This window comes from Helicoverpa zea, chromosome 13 (genome assembly GCF_022581195.2).
Source record: "Helicoverpa zea isolate HzStark_Cry1AcR chromosome 13, ilHelZeax1.1, whole genome shotgun sequence".
Lineage (NCBI taxonomy): Eukaryota > Metazoa > Arthropoda > Insecta > Lepidoptera > Noctuidae > Helicoverpa > Helicoverpa zea.
Window position 1 is genome coordinate 3,872,004 of NC_061464.1, and position 20,398 is coordinate 3,892,401.

Below are 20,398 nucleotides of genomic sequence, written 5' to 3' on the forward strand. Positions count from 1 at the left end.
TGAACCAAATTGATTTAAACACACTCAGGTACCTAGTCAAGAGCTTGGAAAGGACTTTGGCTAATTTTATCTGGGGGCTAAGTAGTGGAAGCAAATATATCGTCATAATAAAGGAAGGCGCCAAAGAATGTACGATTGTATTTTTTGTTGTTATCTATATCTTCACCACTCTTCACGCTCAAACGGAGAGTTCAATTTTACTAAAAGTTAGTCACGCAGCTAATACCTGATATATACTAGATTTATTAGACGCAGCCAAACCCACGGATAGAAGTTACTTACAAAACATTTCGTCTGAGTCGTCGGTCACGAGTCACGCTCCGTTTCACATCGCTCGGAGGGTCGCCTTATAGCAATTTATTAATTCAACCACTTGAACGATGCATTGCAGACGAATATACTTACTGACATTTAATATTGCATCGATCGTATATCGTCTGGATAGTCAATTGGAAGATGCAGCTTGAGAGTTTTTAGGTTGCAGTCTTCAAAAGAAACTTGATACAAATTAAAAAAAAAACGTGTCTAAAAGCTGCCATTCGTGTACAAAAGACAATCAAATAATGTATGACGATTTATTTTCACAACAGAGCATGTACCGTTACGTCTAGCAATACACATAGGTAATGTAAATGAATATTTTTTTAACGTTTGAGTCGATTTGTATGAAGCATGACTATAAGAACACCGCCAGAGCACCAGCATTCATCTCCAATGACCGCATCCAAATCGATTCAACTATTTAGGGATACGGAGCTACATACAAGCAGATACAAGTAGCTGTTAATAACACGCCTCTTTTTGCGTCATCATAAAAATATAGCTAGCAAAGGTCAAAGCCATATCTAGTTTTTAAGAACTTAAATAAGTTCTAAATTCAGATCAAAATAATTTATCTCGTACAAACTCTAGTTCAATGCCGATCTCAACAATACCAAATAACAACCAAATAGGTGGTTGTACCTTTCAAAAAAATATCAATAAGTAAAAAACAGAGCAAAAAGTATGTACTTGTATAGGAAAAAATAACATTCGTGTTCTGTAGTTCACAATCTATGATCTCAAAATTGCGCCAAAATCTTATCACAAAAAAAAACCGCTAAGAGTGAGTCGGACTCGCGCACGAAGGGGTCCAGAGGTTCTGTACCATTAACAATAAAACGAGCATCATATTTAGACATAGGTTTGTTGCATGGGAGCCCCCTACAATGTTTATTTTATTATAGTTTTCAGAAGCAATACAAATGCATCACCTGTGAAAATTTCACCTGTCATGGCTCATGAGATACAGCCAAGTGACAGACAGGCAGGAAGACAGCAAAGTCTTATAGAAGGGTACCTACTTACCTTTTTACCCTTTTTGTACGGAACCCTAAAAATGTTGAAGTGTTAATATCAGATCAGTGAACTTGCTAGCGGCACTAATTGCAACAAAAACTCAAGAGTAGGTATCAACATACTGAGAATTCACCGAAATCATAAAATAATACGCAAATGATCTTGAATCTTTTTGTAAACCAGAGAGATTTTGAGTTAGGGAAACAGTTAATAAGTAACTATAAGGCTGAGCTGATTTTGGATGAAAAGAAAACACGACTGAAACACTAGCTTTTATAAAAAAAGTGCATCCAAATCGGTTCACCCGTTTGAGAGCAACTTTGCCACGAAAAGACAAAAAGTAGGGATTAACAATTTCCAAGTTTCGCCAGTTTCTTTTCGGATACTTTGTGATACGAATTGCTTTCTTTAGTTATGGGATAAGTATCGCTTGATCAGGAGATATTTTAGAATTAACGTCAGTCATAAAAAAGTCGAATGTATTCAAAAGCTTATCTACTTAACTCTTATTGGACACTAAAAAACTAATTTTATCAATAATTGATTGGGAGTTTTTTCTCCGCTATGCAAAATCAAAATGCAATCTAAACCAAAATTGGCTCATAAGATTTTCCTCAAAAAATTCTCAGTAAAAACGTCGTTTACATTATTACTCACACTGATCTGCAGTAACTTCATGAGTGTGAGTCATCTGAATCTCATCATAGTAATCAAAATTAAAGTAGAAACTATAAAAATCTTGAATATAAAAACTCCCAAAAATGATCAAGACAGAATAGACAAAACATAAAAGAAGGAAGGATAGATGAAGAAAGAACTCAGTTAAATGGAAAGAAAACGATCAAAATGTACCATTATAAAGAAATGTAGCAGTACCTTTACGTTACATTATAACACATTAGCAATACTTATCTACCATGATCTCACTATCATTTAATAGACTCACAAATTAATAAACATTACAAACAACGACAACAACAAAAAACAAACAAGCATAAACAGAAAACAATTTATTGAATACTTAGCATGCTCAGAGTTTCAAATAAATAAACAAATAAATAGTTAGCCTACGAATAAATAGCGTGCATACAACATTTTTAATCAGACTTAATGTGCGATCGGGATTTGGAAAGCCGTCTTAGTACTGAATAGGCGACCCAGAAGACGAGATAGATATTAGAATTTGTGGTGACAATCATGTATGTGGCTATTAAAGCCACAAGGATTCCTATGGCATTGAAAAGTAGTGCCATAGGTCTTGCAAATACGCTTTCTTTCTTGGTCTTGCATGGGCAGTCGACTGGGCATCCAAGAGCTTGAGGCTCGTGTTTGGTTTTTTGAAGCTGAGGTTTGGTCCTTGGAGACGTGATTTGCTTGATCTGGGTTTTTGGCAGGTATTCTGAAATAGATAAATTCAATTTATTTATTATTTGCTTCCTACAGCAGCAAAATCCACATCCGGTGGGAAGTTCTCCGTACACCGGGATCAAAAGCCTAAGTTAAGTTTTCTCGATAATATCTAACACTGAAAGAAGTCAAACAATACAATAGCTCCTCAGATTAATCCTTTCAAACAAATAAATAAACAAGCACTATCAGTCAGTATGATTAGTTCATTGAAATAAAGCCTACAAGAATCAGGTCTGGTATAGCGTTAACTTTGCTTTTGAAAAATTAACAGGCGTTCCGAGTGCTCAAACATTTTAAATATGCAACACAAAATGATATCCTACCTTGCACAGTTTGGGTGATCGTCGCCATTATTGCTATCTGCAATCTTCTGTTTTCTTTGTGCGAATGATATGAAAATAATTTTAATCTCTTAAATATAGGAGCAGTTCTTCAAACAAGGTTACTTTAGGAATAGGAAAAGCCTTGGAGTTGCTTCCTCGATGTTCAGTAAGTGTGATCGTGCGGAACCCATCAATTGATGGACTGACTTTTCTTTCCTATTTTTTTGTCTGTTGAATTGCCTAAAGAAATATTATTGTTGAGGACTTGCTCCACTGAGCTGTGATGCTTGAATGAGTGGAAACAGATGAAGATCTGGAAGTTTGGAAAATGCCGATTGGCTTTAAAGTAAACTGAGTTTTTTTTATACTATTTAATGGTGGATTATTTTTATGGAAATGTTTAAATAAGAATTGCTAAGTTTACTTTTAGAAAATGTATCCAATTTTGATGGATATTACTTACGTTTACCTCTCACACAACTCGTAAAGAATGTCTCAGATTTCGGTAGTCCCAATAGAACACCTACTTAGGTCCATGATTTAATCATACCAATGTAAGCATTATTACTTTTTTTTCCTTAGTGGTATGTTACGTATTTAAGGTGGTGAGCATGAATGTGGATGGGTGTAGAGAAACCAATGAAATGATGTTTGGAGTACGTGGAAGACGATATGACTGAAAAGGGTATCTCTTAGGAAATGACTTCATATAGGTATGGAGAAAGAAGACATGCAAGAATGATGATGACAAACTTTTGTATCATTTGCAGTCTCCTCTGTCATCGTTATGTTTTTCTCCACATTATACTATTTTGAATTCAGAAGCGAGAAGTTATATACCAGCTTAATTATTAACTGTTTCATATAACGTGTCTCCCAAGGTAGTTACTTCCATCACAAGACCGCTGATGCTTACCTATTATTCAACAAACCCAAACTATTTTGTCAACATTATTTTTTTGTTTACATTCAAATTCCTTTATTATATCAAACAATTTCAGTATTATAATAGCTTACAGTTATTTGTCAGCCTTGCTCCAGATATCGTGAGTTTTTGCGATGGCTTTGCAGTATAAAACATGGCTTCGACCAAGATGTTGCATAGTTTGACGTAAAACCGCAACAGAAACTACCAACATGCCTGCCCCTTGTGAACCGTGTAAAGGTAAGATGAGGAATTCTTTATCAGCTATGATTTTAATATTCACGATAAAATCAATTTTAGAATATTTATTTTTATCAGTATGATTAAATTTCCAACTGACTCCATGACATGGTCCAAGTATACCAGTGATTACAATCTGGAACTTTTGGAAAATATTTAACTGCCTTTAAGAAAGTCTTCATTTAACTGTTCCAATTTGGTTAGCACTTTTAATTTTGGAAAATATTTTGGTTGTTAATTTAAACACTTGGTCGGAAACTTCGTTATCCTTATTTTTTTATATTTCCTTTAATATCTCATTTATATTCTGTATACTGTACTGACTATACTGTCTTTGAGTGGTATAATCAGGAGGTAAAATTTGTAGTTTTTTTAATTGAAGGTCTCTTCCTTCTTTATAAACAAGATTCAAACGATTTATGACTTTAGTTATTTATTTCATTTCTAATGGAACAGAGCTTCATTTTGCAGTTGCATTAATTTTTTTACACTCTTGAAAATATTTTGGAACAAAGCAAGAATTAGGTTCGTATTTTTCGGAATCATTAACAACTTTACTATATTTTTTTTACCAACTATTGAAACCAGTGTTCCTATTAGATTCTTATGTTAATAACCTTTAATTGTTACCATTTGACAGAATCCTGCAAGGGTGGTGCTTGCGCAGATAACTGTGCCTGCAAAGATAAAGGCTGTGACGACTGCACTTCTAAAGGTAAATTAAGATATTTGAAAAAAAAAAAACATATAATTAAACGTTAATACTCAATTGGTTTTAAATTCTTTACAGTACTTACTACAAGCAAAGAAACTATGAATATTTTTAAACATCTTTCAGATCTACTTCCCAAACCACACTCTTAGAAACACTCACCTATCGACTATGTTGCTGTAACTTTTTAGCTACATTTCCTCTTTCTTTTGCGAAATAACATTTCTCTTTCTCCTCTCTCTCTATCTACTGTGTCATTTGAATTCTTGTTACCACATTAACTAGTCATTTATTAACATCTTGTTCCTTCCAGGTGGTTGCTGCTAACCCCATAACTTCACCATGGACTCGGACAGGCGCGGTCGCCGCCCCTCTCTCTTCACCCGCGCCAGCAACTTCTTAGAGACCTGCTTCCCCATCACGTTCACTGTAGTCTTCTTTGTAACCCTCGTGTTCTTCTACTGTCTAATATAATGTCTTGTTGAAGTTATTTCTTGTGTTTTTTTGTGGAGCCTTTTTGTTTACCTACTCTTGTTTGATGCTAGTTTGAGTGACTGGTAAGTGGTATTGCTGAAAGTGGGATTATTGGTAACTTGGATGGATATTAATGGTTTTATATAATCAGTAAAGTAAAACAAAAAATAGAGAAACAAAATAAAATTCAGGTGAATTAATATTTCCTTAGTACCAAATTGCTTTGAAATCTCATTTATTCTAGGTGGCTGCTGCTAACTTCAGCATGGACTCTCTCTTCACCCGCGCCAGCAACTTCTTAGAGACCTACTTCCCCATCACGTTCACTGTAGTCTTCTTTGTAACACTCGTGTTCTTCTACTGTCTAATATAATGTCCTGTTGAAGTTATTTCTTGTGTTTGTTTTTGGAACCTGTCCTGTGTTTAACCCTCGACACAAATGTAAGAGTATTGCAAGCTTGACTTCTATGAGCACTTAAATTGTGCCTGTGGCATCATATCACTTAAACGGTTGTAAAGTTATGAAAGCATTAAAAGCTATGTTATCAACAAAAATCACATAATGCATGTATTACGGATTCGTTACAATTGGTAGTTTCAAAATCTAAAATAAAACTTAAATAAAAAAGAAACTCTATCGCTAAATATTGTTATTAAACTCAAAAATATTTTTAATTACTTTGAGATTTTTACCTTCTCCGGTTTGATGCCTGCCCAGTCTGAAGTGCAAAGAATGTGCGTTTATTGATTTCTTGATTATCATTGACATATAAAATTATTATGTTAAAGTTTTGAAGGATTTTGATAGTAATGGTTTTATTTACTCAGGAATCTATAGGTATACAATATAATAAAAGAAAGTCGTGTTGGTTACACACTTTATAACCCAAGAATGGCTGAACCGTTTAAGCTGAAAATTAGAGGATAGGTAGCTTAGACCCGTTAGAAGGACAGTTTTTGTCACCATCTGAGACACAGGTGAAACCTCGGGCAGAAGCTAGTTATTCATAAATCAGGACCGATAAATCTGTTTTGAAAAGAGTGTCTATGTAGTTTCCAGCCCGTCCTCCTCCATAAGACCCTCTCCTTGACACCGTGCACCTAGCTATTGACGTTATGTTAACTCAATCATGGCTGAAAAGTTGAGAGGAGGTAGCTTAAAGTCGAAAGAAGGATATAGACTAGTTTTTGTCACCTCACTGTTGCGTTAAGCAGTTATCTCGGGATGTGTGTGAAACCGCGGGCAAAAGCTAGTATGAAATAAAAACCCGGCCAAGTGCGAGTCGGACTCGCGCACGAAGGGTTCCGTACAATTATTTAAAATGAGCAAACAAAACGTTTGTTCAATGGGAGCATCCCAAAATATTTATTTTATTTTAGTTTTCAGTATTTGTTGTTATAGCGGCAACAGAAATACATCATTTGTGAAAATTTCAACTCTCTAACTATCACGGAGGACTGTCCGTTTTCGCTCCTACGAAAACATTAGGGTCCCGTTTTACCCTTTGGGTACGGAACCCTAAAAACCTTTGACATTGAGTATAGAGATGAATGTTAGTGCGTAAAACCTCACATCATAACGATCTGGTATCGCCGATGTCACACCGGTACAGAGTATCGTGACTCTTTGATCTGCAAAGGACTTGCCGCCTATTGTTCAAATTGGTGATTTGACAACTAATAAAAAGTTTTTTATTTTTGGCTTTTCAGTGACAAGCATAGTGGTCACTATCCGCATTTCTGGAAAGTTCTCATCAATACGAATAAAATAAGCCCAAACACGAGGTAGTTTACACATTCAGTTGTCGAGTTCCCTCGACCTTTTCTCGTATCCATCATCAGGTCAGCTCCAAATCTTCACTGTTGCATAGTGTTATCAGACGTACACCTCATTGTCAAGTTTTTAACTTATGCACGCCTACAATTTTCGAAAGTTGCCCTCGATTTCTCAGGCTTTCCATCATCAGATCCTGACCTGGTGATTATGGGACCACCTGGAAGGTATATACCTATCAAACAAAAAAAAAATTTGCAAATCGGTCCAGGCGTCTTCGAGTAATCGGTGAACATACATAAAAAAAAAGATCCCGACGAATTGTGAACCTCCTCCTTTTAGGGAAGTCGGTTAAAAACGGTGTGCAATGTGCATGAGCCATAATAAAAAACTGCACCACAAGGTGCCCTTTTTCCATCGTCGAACTGATTGATTCTGTAGGATTTGTCACGAGTAGACATGAATTTTACAAGTAAAAACTTAATTGATTGAAAGTAACTACTGAATTTACACGCGTTTTAGTAGTTCTGATAACAAAGATATTCTTAATGTTGAATACGTGACTGGTTTTTCTAAAACTTGTAGGTTATATATTTCACCATGACTTACTGGTATGTCAAGGAATGTTTGAAAAGAAAACTATCGTCCGGTAGGTTCTGGAGTCAATATTTTTTGTTAGATTCTTTAAAAAACCCTGATACTTCTCTCATTGTTGTAACACTAGAGGTACCTATATTGTTCTAGTTATTAGTGGCATTGTTATTAATTTGTGATCGATAGTTTCGATTGATAGTTTGATTGGGTATCGACATGTATGGTAATGTGCATGTTATATAATCAGGTATAGTCCTGATAAAAAGTTTCATGGCATTTACGATTACCATCAAACTGTCAGCTGTCAGTTAGTTTCAGTTTATTTGCCCGACAGTTTAGTCTGCAGCGGGTAAATCAGAGATAATTATTGCAAATAATAAAATAGAAACAAATGAACTTTTTAAACCATTTTATTGAATAAACCAGAAAAAGATTACATTAAAACAATTGATTATAATGTATTACATATATATATAATGTCCCCCTTCACTTGCAGCAACCACCTGTAAAAAAGCAAAATATTAAAAATGAAAGTTGGACCCTGTACAGGTAGTAATCTACTATATACTGACTTACTGTAAGTACTTACAGTAACGAGCGAAAAGGTAGTTAACATAAAGACATATTATGTTATTCAATTAAATCTTTACCTCATAAGAGCCAACACTTTCCTAAGGGGAAGGTCTGTTTCCACAAGTGGGACAGCAAAGAGAAACAAAAGTAACGTTAGCTACAAGTATGTATAAAGTTAAACTTTTTACCATCAGCGGAGCAGTCGGAGCAATTGGTCTCGCAATTGTTGTCCTTGCAGCAATCAGCATCTTTGCACGAGTCTGTAAAGAAAAAAGGTTAATTAGTAGTAAGGTTAATTAGTAGTATACCTAGAAGATAGAGACTTAAAGTGATAAATAACTATAATTAATAAAACAACGAAACAGTATTATATTGTTCCTATAGACACTGTGCAATAAATAGTCGATATAATAATTAAGAAATTAATAACAATGTTAACTTATTATACACAAATGTAATATATATATATACATATTTATGTATGTATTTAATTATTAAGTCACAATTGTAATGTAAATAAATAACTATAATTATTGTCCTTTTAGATGTAAGAAGAATTAAATAGTATATATATGTTGTGTTGAGATAGTTTTAAATTAATTTGCTGCGCCCTAACAGGGTAATGTATACCTAGGATAAGGATGTATTTCTGTAACTGTATACATTTTTGCAATAAATAAATAAATAAATAAAGTAAAGCAAAAATACAAGTTGGGTTAGATGTAAAAGTCAAAATTGTGAACTGAAAGTTAGTAAATTAGATTTTTTTCATGTCAGTAAATACAAAAGAACAGCATCCCCAAAAAAGCTTTTACATCTTTCTCTTACCATTTTTGCTGTTGATATTGATATTTTACAAGATTAGGGATTTCCATTTTATTTTCTTCGAGGCCCATTAATGGCAATGAGTGTTTTGGTAAGAAATATGGTTTATGTTTATGGTAAGGGCTTTACGGATGAAATTATAAATAACTTACCTTTGCAGGATTCAGTAGGAGCAGGCATTTTGGTTGGTTTAGTTCTTTGGTTATCTGTAGAGAAGATAGCAGTAAACTATGCTTCTGTAACAATTTACTCAGGTTTATATACTAGTTTAAGATAATATGGTAAAAACTTCACAATAGCGAGGCCGACAAGACCTCGGATATTTTTTGGATTGACTGCTTTATCAAGCGATACTGTTGATCTTCTAACAAAAGATTGTTTAAACAAAAGAATAATAGGAATTTTATCGACCGTTACATAGTCACATCTTTAGACTATGGTTGCTCACCTAATTGTAGCAGTACTAATCATAATTAATAGTATATTAGATTACAATCATCGAAGCAAAAATAATCCTCATAATAATAGCCGTACTTATGATATTATCTTCCAATTGCCATCCTATTACTGAACATAGGGCTCTTACAATGACCGCTAACCATTTTGGTAAGAATTATTATTTTCTTATTGTCTTTCAAATATTCCATCCATATATATTTGATCTTTATTTGTTTAATATCGCTTATGTATGGCCAAATCTGTTCATTCTTACATTATTTAGCATATTGTAGTGAAATAGTTGCCTACAAGTATCTTAACGCCTCATTAGTTTTCTTTTGTTAAGCCATATCAATGTCAAATAGGTTTTTCTTAAAACAACTTTTTGCAATGTAACTGCAGCAGCATACTTGGATGCATTTTATTTCATTGTCACTCTTGCTGTGTTTGTAGAAACAAGTCAGTGGAAAGATATTACGTTTGATAATATTGGTTTTAGTGAAAATGAGGATCTGTGTCGGTCATACTGGTAAGTATTTTTCTTGTCTTGTGTTAATTCAAATCAAACTAAAAACAGTTCGCGGCAATTACTTACCTAACTTTGCATTACGACGAGAAAGAAACCTCCGTTCCTGATAAATGCAACTGAGCAAATTTTTCAAAACGTTCCTGAGATTCTTGCGTTCACCCAAACATAAAAACCTATACGTCCTTCACCTATACGTTATGTAGCTATCCTATACCCTTAGAGATAATAATATAGGACTATCAGTAGTGTTCTCACTAAAAGGTCATGTTTTTCTTCCAGATGTGTCCTTAGAACCTCCTTCGAGCGGGAACTGCGTGCCTGGCTGCGACTGTCACGACATCTACACTGATCGTTAGTACCATGTACTAACGTAATATTCTAGTTAAGGTACACTTCTGAAACAGGCATCCAACGCACGAAGCTAACGACTAGTGCCAAATATTGTATGGCGTCATACCCAAGACTTTGGACGTACGAGAGATGTCAGTTTCGAAAGGGTACCTTGGTATGTAGTTCCCGTGAGCTATTAAACAATACTGTACCTGCCTGTGACAGGGTATCGAAAGTTCTCGTAAAGAAGGTTCAAAACCGCAAATGAAAGTAGGGCAAAAGGGAACGGATATTTTGAGCTCTGTTAAATGAGTAAATTAAACTGCTCTGTGCATGTTGCAAGAACAAATCGGTTGAATGGTCATTACTAGCTATTTTCTCTGGGGTATCCGCGTGATATAAAGTTCTTCAGTGTGGGAACTATCATTGATGACGAAATACTTATTTTGTTTCAGATACCTGTATGAAATAAACTGCACTGGAAATGTCTACTGAAATTACGTTTGAAATGTGTAAAAAATAATTAGGTATTTAGTTTATGTTGTTATTAACTTGGAGAGAGAAATAAAAAGAACAAATAATGACGTGCACTTTTAATTATCATACAAGAATGACAAAATGTGTCAAAATATTATATTCTAAGTTTAGTATTATTTTCGTACAAAGTACTGGCCCTGAAAAACATCAAATCGGAAAAACGTTGTGATTTTTTTTATTATTTAGGTATCCCAAATTATAAAATTACACTTTTAACAATATTTAATGCTTATTCACACTTGTAAACAACACAAAGTCAAATAAAGGTGACTGGAAAAAGCAATAACACAAGAATACAAAAATACGCTTATAAAATACTGTTTAACAATAGATAGTAGATTACTTGCATAATTACCAAGTTATTGGAAGAAGAGATATCTGAACTTATGCATGACAAAGGCAAAACGTTTCGTTGAATTTAACACAATTAATTTGCAATTTTATTACCCAGTATTTAATCAGATGTTTTTAAGCATACATTAAAACCAATAAGGAACCGTGACTTCGATTTTCAAGTTCATTTCAGCATTAATTTTGAATTGAGAACAAAGACTTTACTTATAAAATTCTTGCAAAGACACCAGCAGGTCAACCTACCCGTATCTGTCAAATTTTACCAATCGAACATTAACCTTCCACTATTGTGATAAGGTTGAAAATCTATTGAGAAATTTTGTCAGATCGACACTAAGCTACTGCAATCTGTCAGATTCCTTTAATAGATTTTCCACTTTATCTCTTCAGCATAAGGTTCAATATTGCTTGGTGAAAAATTTCAGAGTTGTGTAGCTTGATGCGCTGGCATCTGTATTTACTCTTATCGAATTATTCGTATGCTATATATTTTTTTTTGGACAACGAAGGAGTTTACAAAACGTAGGCTTTACTTCTTGGTGGTCTTAGCAGGGTCAGTGGCTGGTGTAGACCGTTTGCAACTGCATGTGCAAGATGCATCGCACTTGCAGGTCTGACAGCACTGGTTTGTACTGCATTTGCAATCTGCAACAGAAATAGTGCATTATCAGAGGAGATATAAGTAACAATAAGTGCATTGATAACTGTTGATAGTTGTGGTATTGTGGAATTGTTGATATCAAATATAAAGGTAATTTACTCGAGATAAAGTAGGCATACATCAGTTTGTTTCCATTTTAGAGTTGACTGATAAGTCATAAAGGCGAAAGATTGTTGTATAAGCTATTTGTTACTTCTACATACGCAAACTATATTGCTATACGGATTTTGATGAAACTAAGTACCTAGTCAGAAGCCAGTAAGTCTGACACTAGTCTAACCAAGGGGTATCGGGTTGCCCGGGTAACTAGGTTGAGGGGGTCAGATCCAGCTGCTCCTTGTAAAGCACTGGCACTCAGCTACATCCGGTTAGACTGGAAGCCGAGTTGGGAAAAAGGCTCAGAGGATGGATGGATTTTGATGAAATTAGGCGGTATTGGATACAACAGAAATCAGAATACCACACAGGCTACTTTTCATGCGAGTGAGTCAAATATGTGAAACCTATGTACCTCTAGCTGAAGATAGTTAAATATAAACATAATTTACTCGAGATAAATAAGTAGGTAAGTACCTACTTCGGTTTCAGTTCTTCAGTTATTTTCCACTTTCCCGTTAAACAATATTAAAAGGCGCATCTAAATTAAACTTCACCTACTTAGGGCATTGCTTTCTTATCTTGCTATGTAATAAGCCTTAAGTCTAATTGTTTACGACTTTAGCTAATCACTGAGAAAGCTAATTAGTTACTTCATTGTCATTTTGTTCTTCATGGTAAGTTTTCCTACTAGATATTATTAACGCTTTGAAAAAGTATCAATAAGGTGGCAACTGAAAACTAATGAAGTTTTTTTTTTCGACAAAGCAGGACTCTATTACTGAGACTTCGCTGACCTCTGTCTGTCTGTCATCAGACTGATAGCTACCTAGATGCTAGAAAGTTGACATTGTCACAAATGATACAACTAGGTAAATTATTGTTGTCACTGATACTGGAATAAAATAAATATTTTCGGGAGCTCCTACATAACAAACGTGAGTTTTTATCGACAATGGTGGAAACCTTCGTGCTCGAGTCTCACTCGCACTTGGCCGGTTTTTATCTAGCCAATATACAAGCTGTTGATTTGCATCCGTGCCATATTCAAGGAGGTAATTATGCTAATGATTCTCGACCCAAATCAATAAAAAAATTGGTACGTAATTTTTTTTCTTTAATTTTTTTTCGTAATTCCGTAAATGTCATCTAGCCGTATTTAAACTTGGCGCGTATGTTACTGGCCTTAAAACCGTGCTGCACCCTCACACAAACGCAAACACAAAGCATACGCAACGATCACTCATAAATTTCATTCATAAAATTGGATTACTTCTGAAATACCACGACATTACAATGACAAAAAAAGCAGTGCATATTAGTTATTTCCCATCTACTGTAATTCCAATTGATTATTTACGTATTGTATGTCCTCCTCCTGAACTATGGCACAAATGCAAATCAACACCTTGTATAGCAGTCTTTCAGTTTACAACTAATCCTATTACAATATAATAGTTTGGTACCTACTGGTTTGCCGGACAGGCAGTAAATCAACTATTTATTATGTTTCGTAATAATAAGCCTATACAAACTTGATGTAAATTGATAACATGAGAAACCAGAGATTTGTTGAATTTATAACTTTATAATGTTATAAAGTTTTACGTTCAACAAATCCCATATTGACTTAGTAATGTTGTGTTAACAAATCGGAGAGTTTCAAGATGGCTGTTACATGTTATCAATGTGGGATCTTTAAGACCGAGCAAGGAAATATCGAGAAAAAAAGAAAAAAAAAAAACATTTATTAGAGTGGGCTGAAAATCAGCACTTTTAAGGTAAATTTCACAAAAGAAAGCAACCAAAACGCCCACCCTTCACCACTTTCTATATGTTTTTGTTGGAAAGAAGAAACACAATTCTGTCTGTATAGTTTAAGATCATGGTCATGATTAAATAGTTGTATAAACTAAGGTTGTCAATAGGTCCTAGCGTGGCCTCTTAGGGCTGAAGCCTGCAGGGGCTACGGGGGTGTTCCAAAGAGTTACCGCGGTCCTGTTACATAAAGGGCTCCGGTTTTAGGTAGTCTGTAAGAGTCCGACACTCGCGCTGTGGGTGCAGCGTTAGGGGTAATTATCAGATGATTTCTCACCAAAAAATCAGAAGAAAAAAGTAATCAATTAGGTCCTAACAACAAAATGATTGGAAAATAGTATCTTAAAAAATTTGTACAATAAATAATCCTTGCAATTTTTATATGGATATTATAATGATAACAATTGATATGAAATTCAGGTGTTGCAATTTATACCTTCCGCCTTCGCAACTCAAGTGAAACCCGATTCTCTCGATCATTATCGACTCAAAATAAATAAATCGATTGATAGTACAGGAAAGATGCAATTTATTTCATGCAATCAGCAGTTACAGAATAATATTAAAATGGTATTATCGCACTATCTTATCCATTAATCCATGGAAACTGACCTTTAATACTATGATTGCATAATATTCGAGAAGGAATATTCAAATAATGGTTATTTCCAGTAAATATAATATCGCTATTTACAGTAAAAAATTTAAAAAAACCCCCGACCCAAAAAAGTACGCAATTATTATGACAAAATTTTATAAACGATAAACCCTATAAAAAGCAAAAAATAACTTTAAACACTACGTAAGTACCAACTAAAGCATGTCAGACTAAACAAAATTTTGACGTGTCGGGGGACCGCTCTAATTTATTAGCCTAACGTTAGAAGTAATTATATACTACCTACTACATTCCTTCTTATAACTTTTTATATAATTTTGTTTAGATACGTGTTTTTTATACGAATGTTGTAATTAGGTAGTTTTCATTTGATTTGTGTAAGTATTTTTGAAGGTAAAAAGCGGTCCCCCGACACGTCAAAATTTTGTTTAGTCTGACATGCTTTAGTTGGTACTTACGTAGTGTTTAAAGTTATTTTTTGCTTTTTATAGGGTTTATCGTTTATAAAATTTTGTCATAATAATTGCGTACTTTTTTGGGTCGGGGGTTTTTTTAAATTTATAATTTAATTTTATTTCATGGTTTTTTAAAGGAGCTCCTTAATTTTTCCTTCTTTTTATGATGGGTTCGCTATATGCGATCTCAGCCAAAGGAAGCTGTTTAACAATCCTCATGACAAACTGGCTCTGGGAGAATTGCACAGATTGAGAAACAATAAAGATTAACCTTTGGTGATCCAAGGTTATATACCATTCTAGGGTTTCATCCGCCATATCCCATTTCCAGCATTAGGTTCTTGTCAATTAGAAACATGAAGAGAACTAGTCAAGACAAATTAAACGAGCCCAAACTCGATGGGTTTACTAAAAGGCAGTTCAGGGTTACGTCTCCTATCTTCGTGTCCTAACAGCAGACCAGCTCAGTGGTTCCAGAAGACATTAGTATTTCAAATTTTAGATCCCACATATGCTTGCAAGTAAACTGAGCGTGTAACATTCCTATCACATGTAACCAACGAGCTGATGACCTTGAAGACCTGAACCGATTTCCACCAAACATAGCTAAGAACACTCCCGAATGACATTCCTTTCTAACAAAAAAAACCGCATTACAATCGGATCATCCGTTTGGGAGCTACGATGCCACATACACACACACACACACACACACACACACACACACAGACACGTCAAACTTATAACACCCCGTCGTTTTTGCGTCGGGGGTTAAAAAATAACTTGCTATCAAAAATATAATAATTAAGAAAATATTTAAAAAAGAAAACCATGAATAAATTCATAGACAATGCAGATATTCTAGTTAAGAGAAAAAAAATAAAGAAAAATAAAAAACTCACTGTCACCGCAACCTCCGCAAGGCATCTTGGAATCAAAATAAAAAAATAATAAATTCAAATATTTGAAAATGGAACGCGTTGTGTTGGCGGGAGCTCTGCAGTAGCAATGCGTTTTATATTGCAGCGGCGATTGTTATCGACAATTTAGAGACGGCTTGTTCGAAACACGAGAGTTTGTTTATTTTCTTTTCAATGGGACTAATGATGTTGGATATAAGGCTGAACGGCAAAGGCATTCAAAGGTGAGATGTTCTTTTATTTTATTTGAGTTTGGAACACGTTTTGAAAAGAATAATAAAAGACGTATGACGTTTGAAAATATGTTCTTGAAGATTTGATTGCTCGCATCGTGCCAGCGGTTTCACTCGCATCCCCTGGAAATTTCTGCACGAAACCGGATAAAAGGTAGCCGATAAATGGGCTATCTAAAACTGCAAGATTTTTTCAAATCAGACCAACGAGTTTTGAGATTAGCGCTTTCACACAAACAAAGAAACTTTTCAGCTTTATAATATTAGTGTAAATAAATATTTTTGTATTTTTTTATGATTTCAATAAATATTTACTAAATTCTCTTCTAACTCTAAATACAAAGAGCAATTCTTACAATAGGTCCGATTTTACATGGAATAAAGAAGCTTGCGCTGAAAAACGTAGAATACTTATAGATTCCATTACTGAATTCGTGCTAGACATTAAAAACTAATTAGTTTTCATATACAGAACCTTGTACAAATTATCGGTAGCACCTATACATCAGACATGGTACTTAATACTTCAATTATATACAGTTAAAACGCATTTAAGCATCACGCGAACACAACAACAAAACTAATTCGCAAAACATCGCATCCATTGCTGTTTTTAACCCACTCCTTGTTCTAGAACCCTTTACATAACAGGCAATGGTTAGCGAACATACAGGAAAGGTCGTAATAAGGACTTATTATCGTGGTTTTAGTTAGTCTAGGGCCGTGTGCCTGATTTGCTTTGCACTCGATACAAAGGACTTGTGTCTGAAGTGGAATAATTATAATTACCTACATATTAGGTATAGTTCGTTTGAAGAGGACTGTCTTTCTAGAAAGTTCCACGCATTTGCTTGTATGTTGTCGGTAGTCATGAAGGTTGATTTATTTGACGTTTATATTCGCATTTCTCAAAGGTCACTGTTTCTGTTTATCAATGCGACGCGTTGTGGTAGGTTGTAAATAGTTTGTATTTTGTATTCGTCAATGCGTAATTGAAACACTTTGTATAATAGCGATCAGATAGCTAGTTTAGTTTCGTTCAAGTTCTACATTCTCTAAAGGTGATTGAACTCACGACTTCTTGATCACCATGCCGAGACGACTACTTAGTTTAACCTAAGTAATGGCAATGGCTAAGTGAATAGTAATCAATAATAAACAAAAACAACATGTAGCAATTAAAGCAAGGGAAGCAATATTAATTATTTATTTACTAAATGCCCCTGTAACAGCCTGATTGTGTGAAGTGCCTGATAGATTTTTAATATCACAATAAAGCGAATGACTAGTGTAAAACAGTAAGGTGCCTATAAAATAAACATTAGTGAGTACGTACCTACTTTTATTACGTGTATGATATTGTATAGTTTATTTTATATAACAAAGGAAAAGTTATCTGGGTTTAAATTAATAAAGAAGTTGATGTCTTTTTTTCAGAAGGCACATTACATTGTAGGTCCCGGCTGTCTTTTATGCATGTTTTCCAGTTACTAAGGGTAGCCAGAAACCACAATGTCTGACAACCATTGTAGTCTTACTATACAAGGTATTTATTATGTTGCTCGGGTAACTTGGTTGACAAGGTCAGGCAGTTAGTCGCTTCATGTGAAACACTCGAAATTAGATGCATGCGCTGAGACTGGAAGCCAACTCCAACATAGTCTGTAACCTGAGTCAGAAAGGTTTAAAGGCTTGCCAATTATAGCCAACAATACCTAGTCCCAGAAGTACAATGACGTAGACACAATCGTACTACGATATTAGCTACTGTTACAACACCCTTATCAATTCATTCATGATTACCAAGAAACTACTTAGAAAAACAGGACATCCGGTATGACACATGACAATAATTTCCGTATAAAAGTTAAGTAGAAAAATGCTGAAATAATGAATCACCACGCCCAGTAGGCGATCGGTGAATAAGGTACATTTGTAGCGAGAAAACAAACGTTATCAATAGATAAAACAAGTACCTAGGATTACTGGAACCATTCGATTAGGTATTTCGATAAAATAATACGTTTTACAGAAAATTCAGCAAACGTTTAGATTTTGAATTTCTGCCAACAAAGCTCTTGGGGTCTGGGGCGAAATACCGCTTTGAGAAACCGCATTGCGTTTAATTTTGTGATGTGTCAGATGAATATTTTCTTAGGATTTATGGTACAATTACAACATTTATCAAAAATAAAGGTTCTCTATCTACTACCCGTTTTTTTGTAGGAGGATATATGACATACTATGAAAAGCCAAAAAGTTGTATGTGGATCAAATCAGGTGAAACCTAATGTAAAATTAGGACAAGAAACTAATCTGAATATAGTCCAAACAGTTAATAATAGTGATATATCATCCACTGATTAGTTTAAATGCATATTATATCCGTAGTTTGAACTTTAAAGTATACCCGTTCATTAAAATGCAGTGCAACGATGGAGATGAAATTATATTTAGCTGCAGTATTATATTAAGACGTAAATGTTTACGTGAGATGAATATTGTGCTAATGAGAGTTTCTATTTAACCTCATAAAGTGAATCAGCAATTCAATTGTTTTTAATACGTTTTTTGGAATATTTTGAATTTATACATGTAGATATTAAAAATAGAGAAAGACATTATCTTAACGAAAATAATGAGTTCAGCGACGGTCATACTTCTATTATGAATACTAGCTTCTGCCCGCGACTTCGTACGCGGATCCTGTCCCTTATGCCAGCGACTACGGGGTCAGCAAAATCAAAGATCTGAATAGTCTGATATTGAATTTTAAGGGCCCGTTGACTTGGAAACAACGGAATACGCATAACTATTAGAAACGTTCCATATATTTAATTTTTGTACTTTAACGGCAAAAGCACAGCAGACTAAACAAAACGCTGAGAACTGAACCGCAATAGACGTGACCATAGGGATAAAAGTGGTGATTCTAATTAGTCCGCATTTAAGTTGTGAGTGGCAAAAATATTAGGTACACGTATTATTACGTAAAAAAACATTAAATAGATGACAAAGTCGTGGTGACTTAGTGGAAGTCGTGGTGGTTTAGTGGGTAGAGAACCAATCTCTCAAGTATGAGCGTGCGGCTTTGATTCCAGGTCTGGCAAGTGCCTGCCAATGCAACTTTTCTAAGTTTTTATGTACTTTCTACGTATATTTTGGATACCAATGACCGTTATTTGGAGGGGATGTTAAACTGTAGGTTCCGGCTGTCATTGAACATTCTTGGCAGTCGTTATGGGTAGTCAGACGCCAGTAAGTCTTACCAAGGGGTGTTGGGTTGAGTGGGTAACCGGGTTGTGGAGGTCAGATAGGCAGTCGCTCCTTGTAAAACACTGGTACTCAGTTGCATCGTGACTGGAAGTCGACCCTAACATAATTGGGACAAAGGCTCTTGAGACAATAACGACAATAATAATGAGATACAGGCACCGCAGGACATCTGAGGCTGATGACGGGGAGTAGCGACCCCGCGGGGCTATATATACTGAGTTCTCCAGGGAGAGTATACTGTCCCCCATCTCCGGCCGGTCGGAGTGAACCATGACGGGGGTAGGTCTCACGCCTCTGGCTTGGCTTGGCCGTCCAGAGTGGAGTCGCTAGAGCAGGATTAGTAGCCCTGCTCGGAGGGTAGGTGCCTCATGGTAAGCACAGGGAGCGCGTAATCAGCGTTTAAAGTCCACCGAGGTATCCTCACCCTACAGCCGCTCATGTACCTGTTGCCCTCTTGTTGCTATTCAGTGACTGGTTCCCGGGGGCCCAGTAAGTGAGGTGGCAAGTCTCCACCTGCCATTTTTACATGTACCTAATACATTGTCATCCACTAACATCCCATCACAATAGCCCAAGTACTTTTCCTCCATAGTGAGCAATAGTTTAGCACAGAACCGGGGATTGTCTTTTTTTAACGACGTCCACCGGGGATTGTCCTTGGGTTCATTTCTATAGTGTATAAAGGGATAATCGTCGGTTTTGTGTCACCATTTCATTAAAGTTGTCTCAAAAGGGCTTCAGCGTGTTGGCTTCGGCCCCACGTTTGCCTCCCAAAAATTCGGAACTCTGTAGTCCCGAGGTCTGGAAGAGACATACAAAATAATAATGAGATATATATAACGCAAAAAATTCGGAGAGTGGGGGCTCGTGACGCTACGATTAGTATGTAAAATTTGTACTAAGCAGTGACTTAACACAAAATTCAAGCGTGTTGTATCTTCGTT

At 35.3% G+C, this 20,398-nt stretch overlaps 1 protein-coding gene and 3 long non-coding RNA genes across 4 annotated transcripts; 2 read left to right on the forward strand and 2 right to left on the reverse strand.

Moving 5' to 3' along the window:
- Nucleotides 1–2,414: 2,414 nt before the first annotated feature.
- On the reverse strand, nt 2,415–3,121 carry LOC124635974. The gene is made up of 2 exons (XM_047171934.1): nt 3,072–3,121; nt 2,415–2,737 (listed from the first exon to the last, which is right to left on the reverse strand). Exons 1-2 carry the CDS (start codon nt 3,097–3,099, stop codon nt 2,436–2,438), a joined length of 330 nt encoding a protein of 109 aa, XP_047027890.1. The 5' UTR covers nt 3,100–3,121; the 3' UTR covers nt 2,415–2,435.
- A 962-nt stretch (nt 3,122–4,083) lies between these two features.
- On the forward strand, nt 4,084–5,811 carry LOC124635805. The gene is made up of 4 exons (XR_006985065.1): nt 4,084–4,236; nt 4,877–4,951; nt 5,262–5,505; nt 5,667–5,811. It is a non-coding gene; the product is annotated as an uncharacterized LOC124635805 (long non-coding RNA).
- A 2,375-nt stretch (nt 5,812–8,186) lies between these two features.
- Nucleotides 8,187–10,529, reverse strand: LOC124635957. Its single transcript, XR_006985086.1, has 4 exons — nt 10,222–10,529; nt 9,341–9,424; nt 8,552–8,623; nt 8,187–8,293 (listed from the first exon to the last, which is right to left on the reverse strand). It is a non-coding gene; the product is annotated as an uncharacterized LOC124635957 (long non-coding RNA).
- Nucleotides 9,976–11,069, forward strand: LOC124635958. The gene is made up of 3 exons (XR_006985087.1): nt 9,976–10,155; nt 10,435–10,506; nt 10,941–11,069. It is a non-coding gene; the product is annotated as an uncharacterized LOC124635958 (long non-coding RNA).
- The last annotated feature ends 9,329 nt before the right edge of the window (nt 11,070–20,398 follow it).

What these genes read in the sequence shown, in the direction of transcription:
- LOC124635974 (XM_047171934.1), bottom strand. Translation starts at nt 3,099, where the DNA reads ATGGCGACGATCACCCAAACTGTGCAAG. An exon ending in GATCACCCAAACTGTGCAAG is followed by an intron (nt 2,738 to 3,071) that starts GTAGGATATCAT and finishes TATCTATTTCAG; the next exon opens with AATACCTGCCAAAAACCCAG.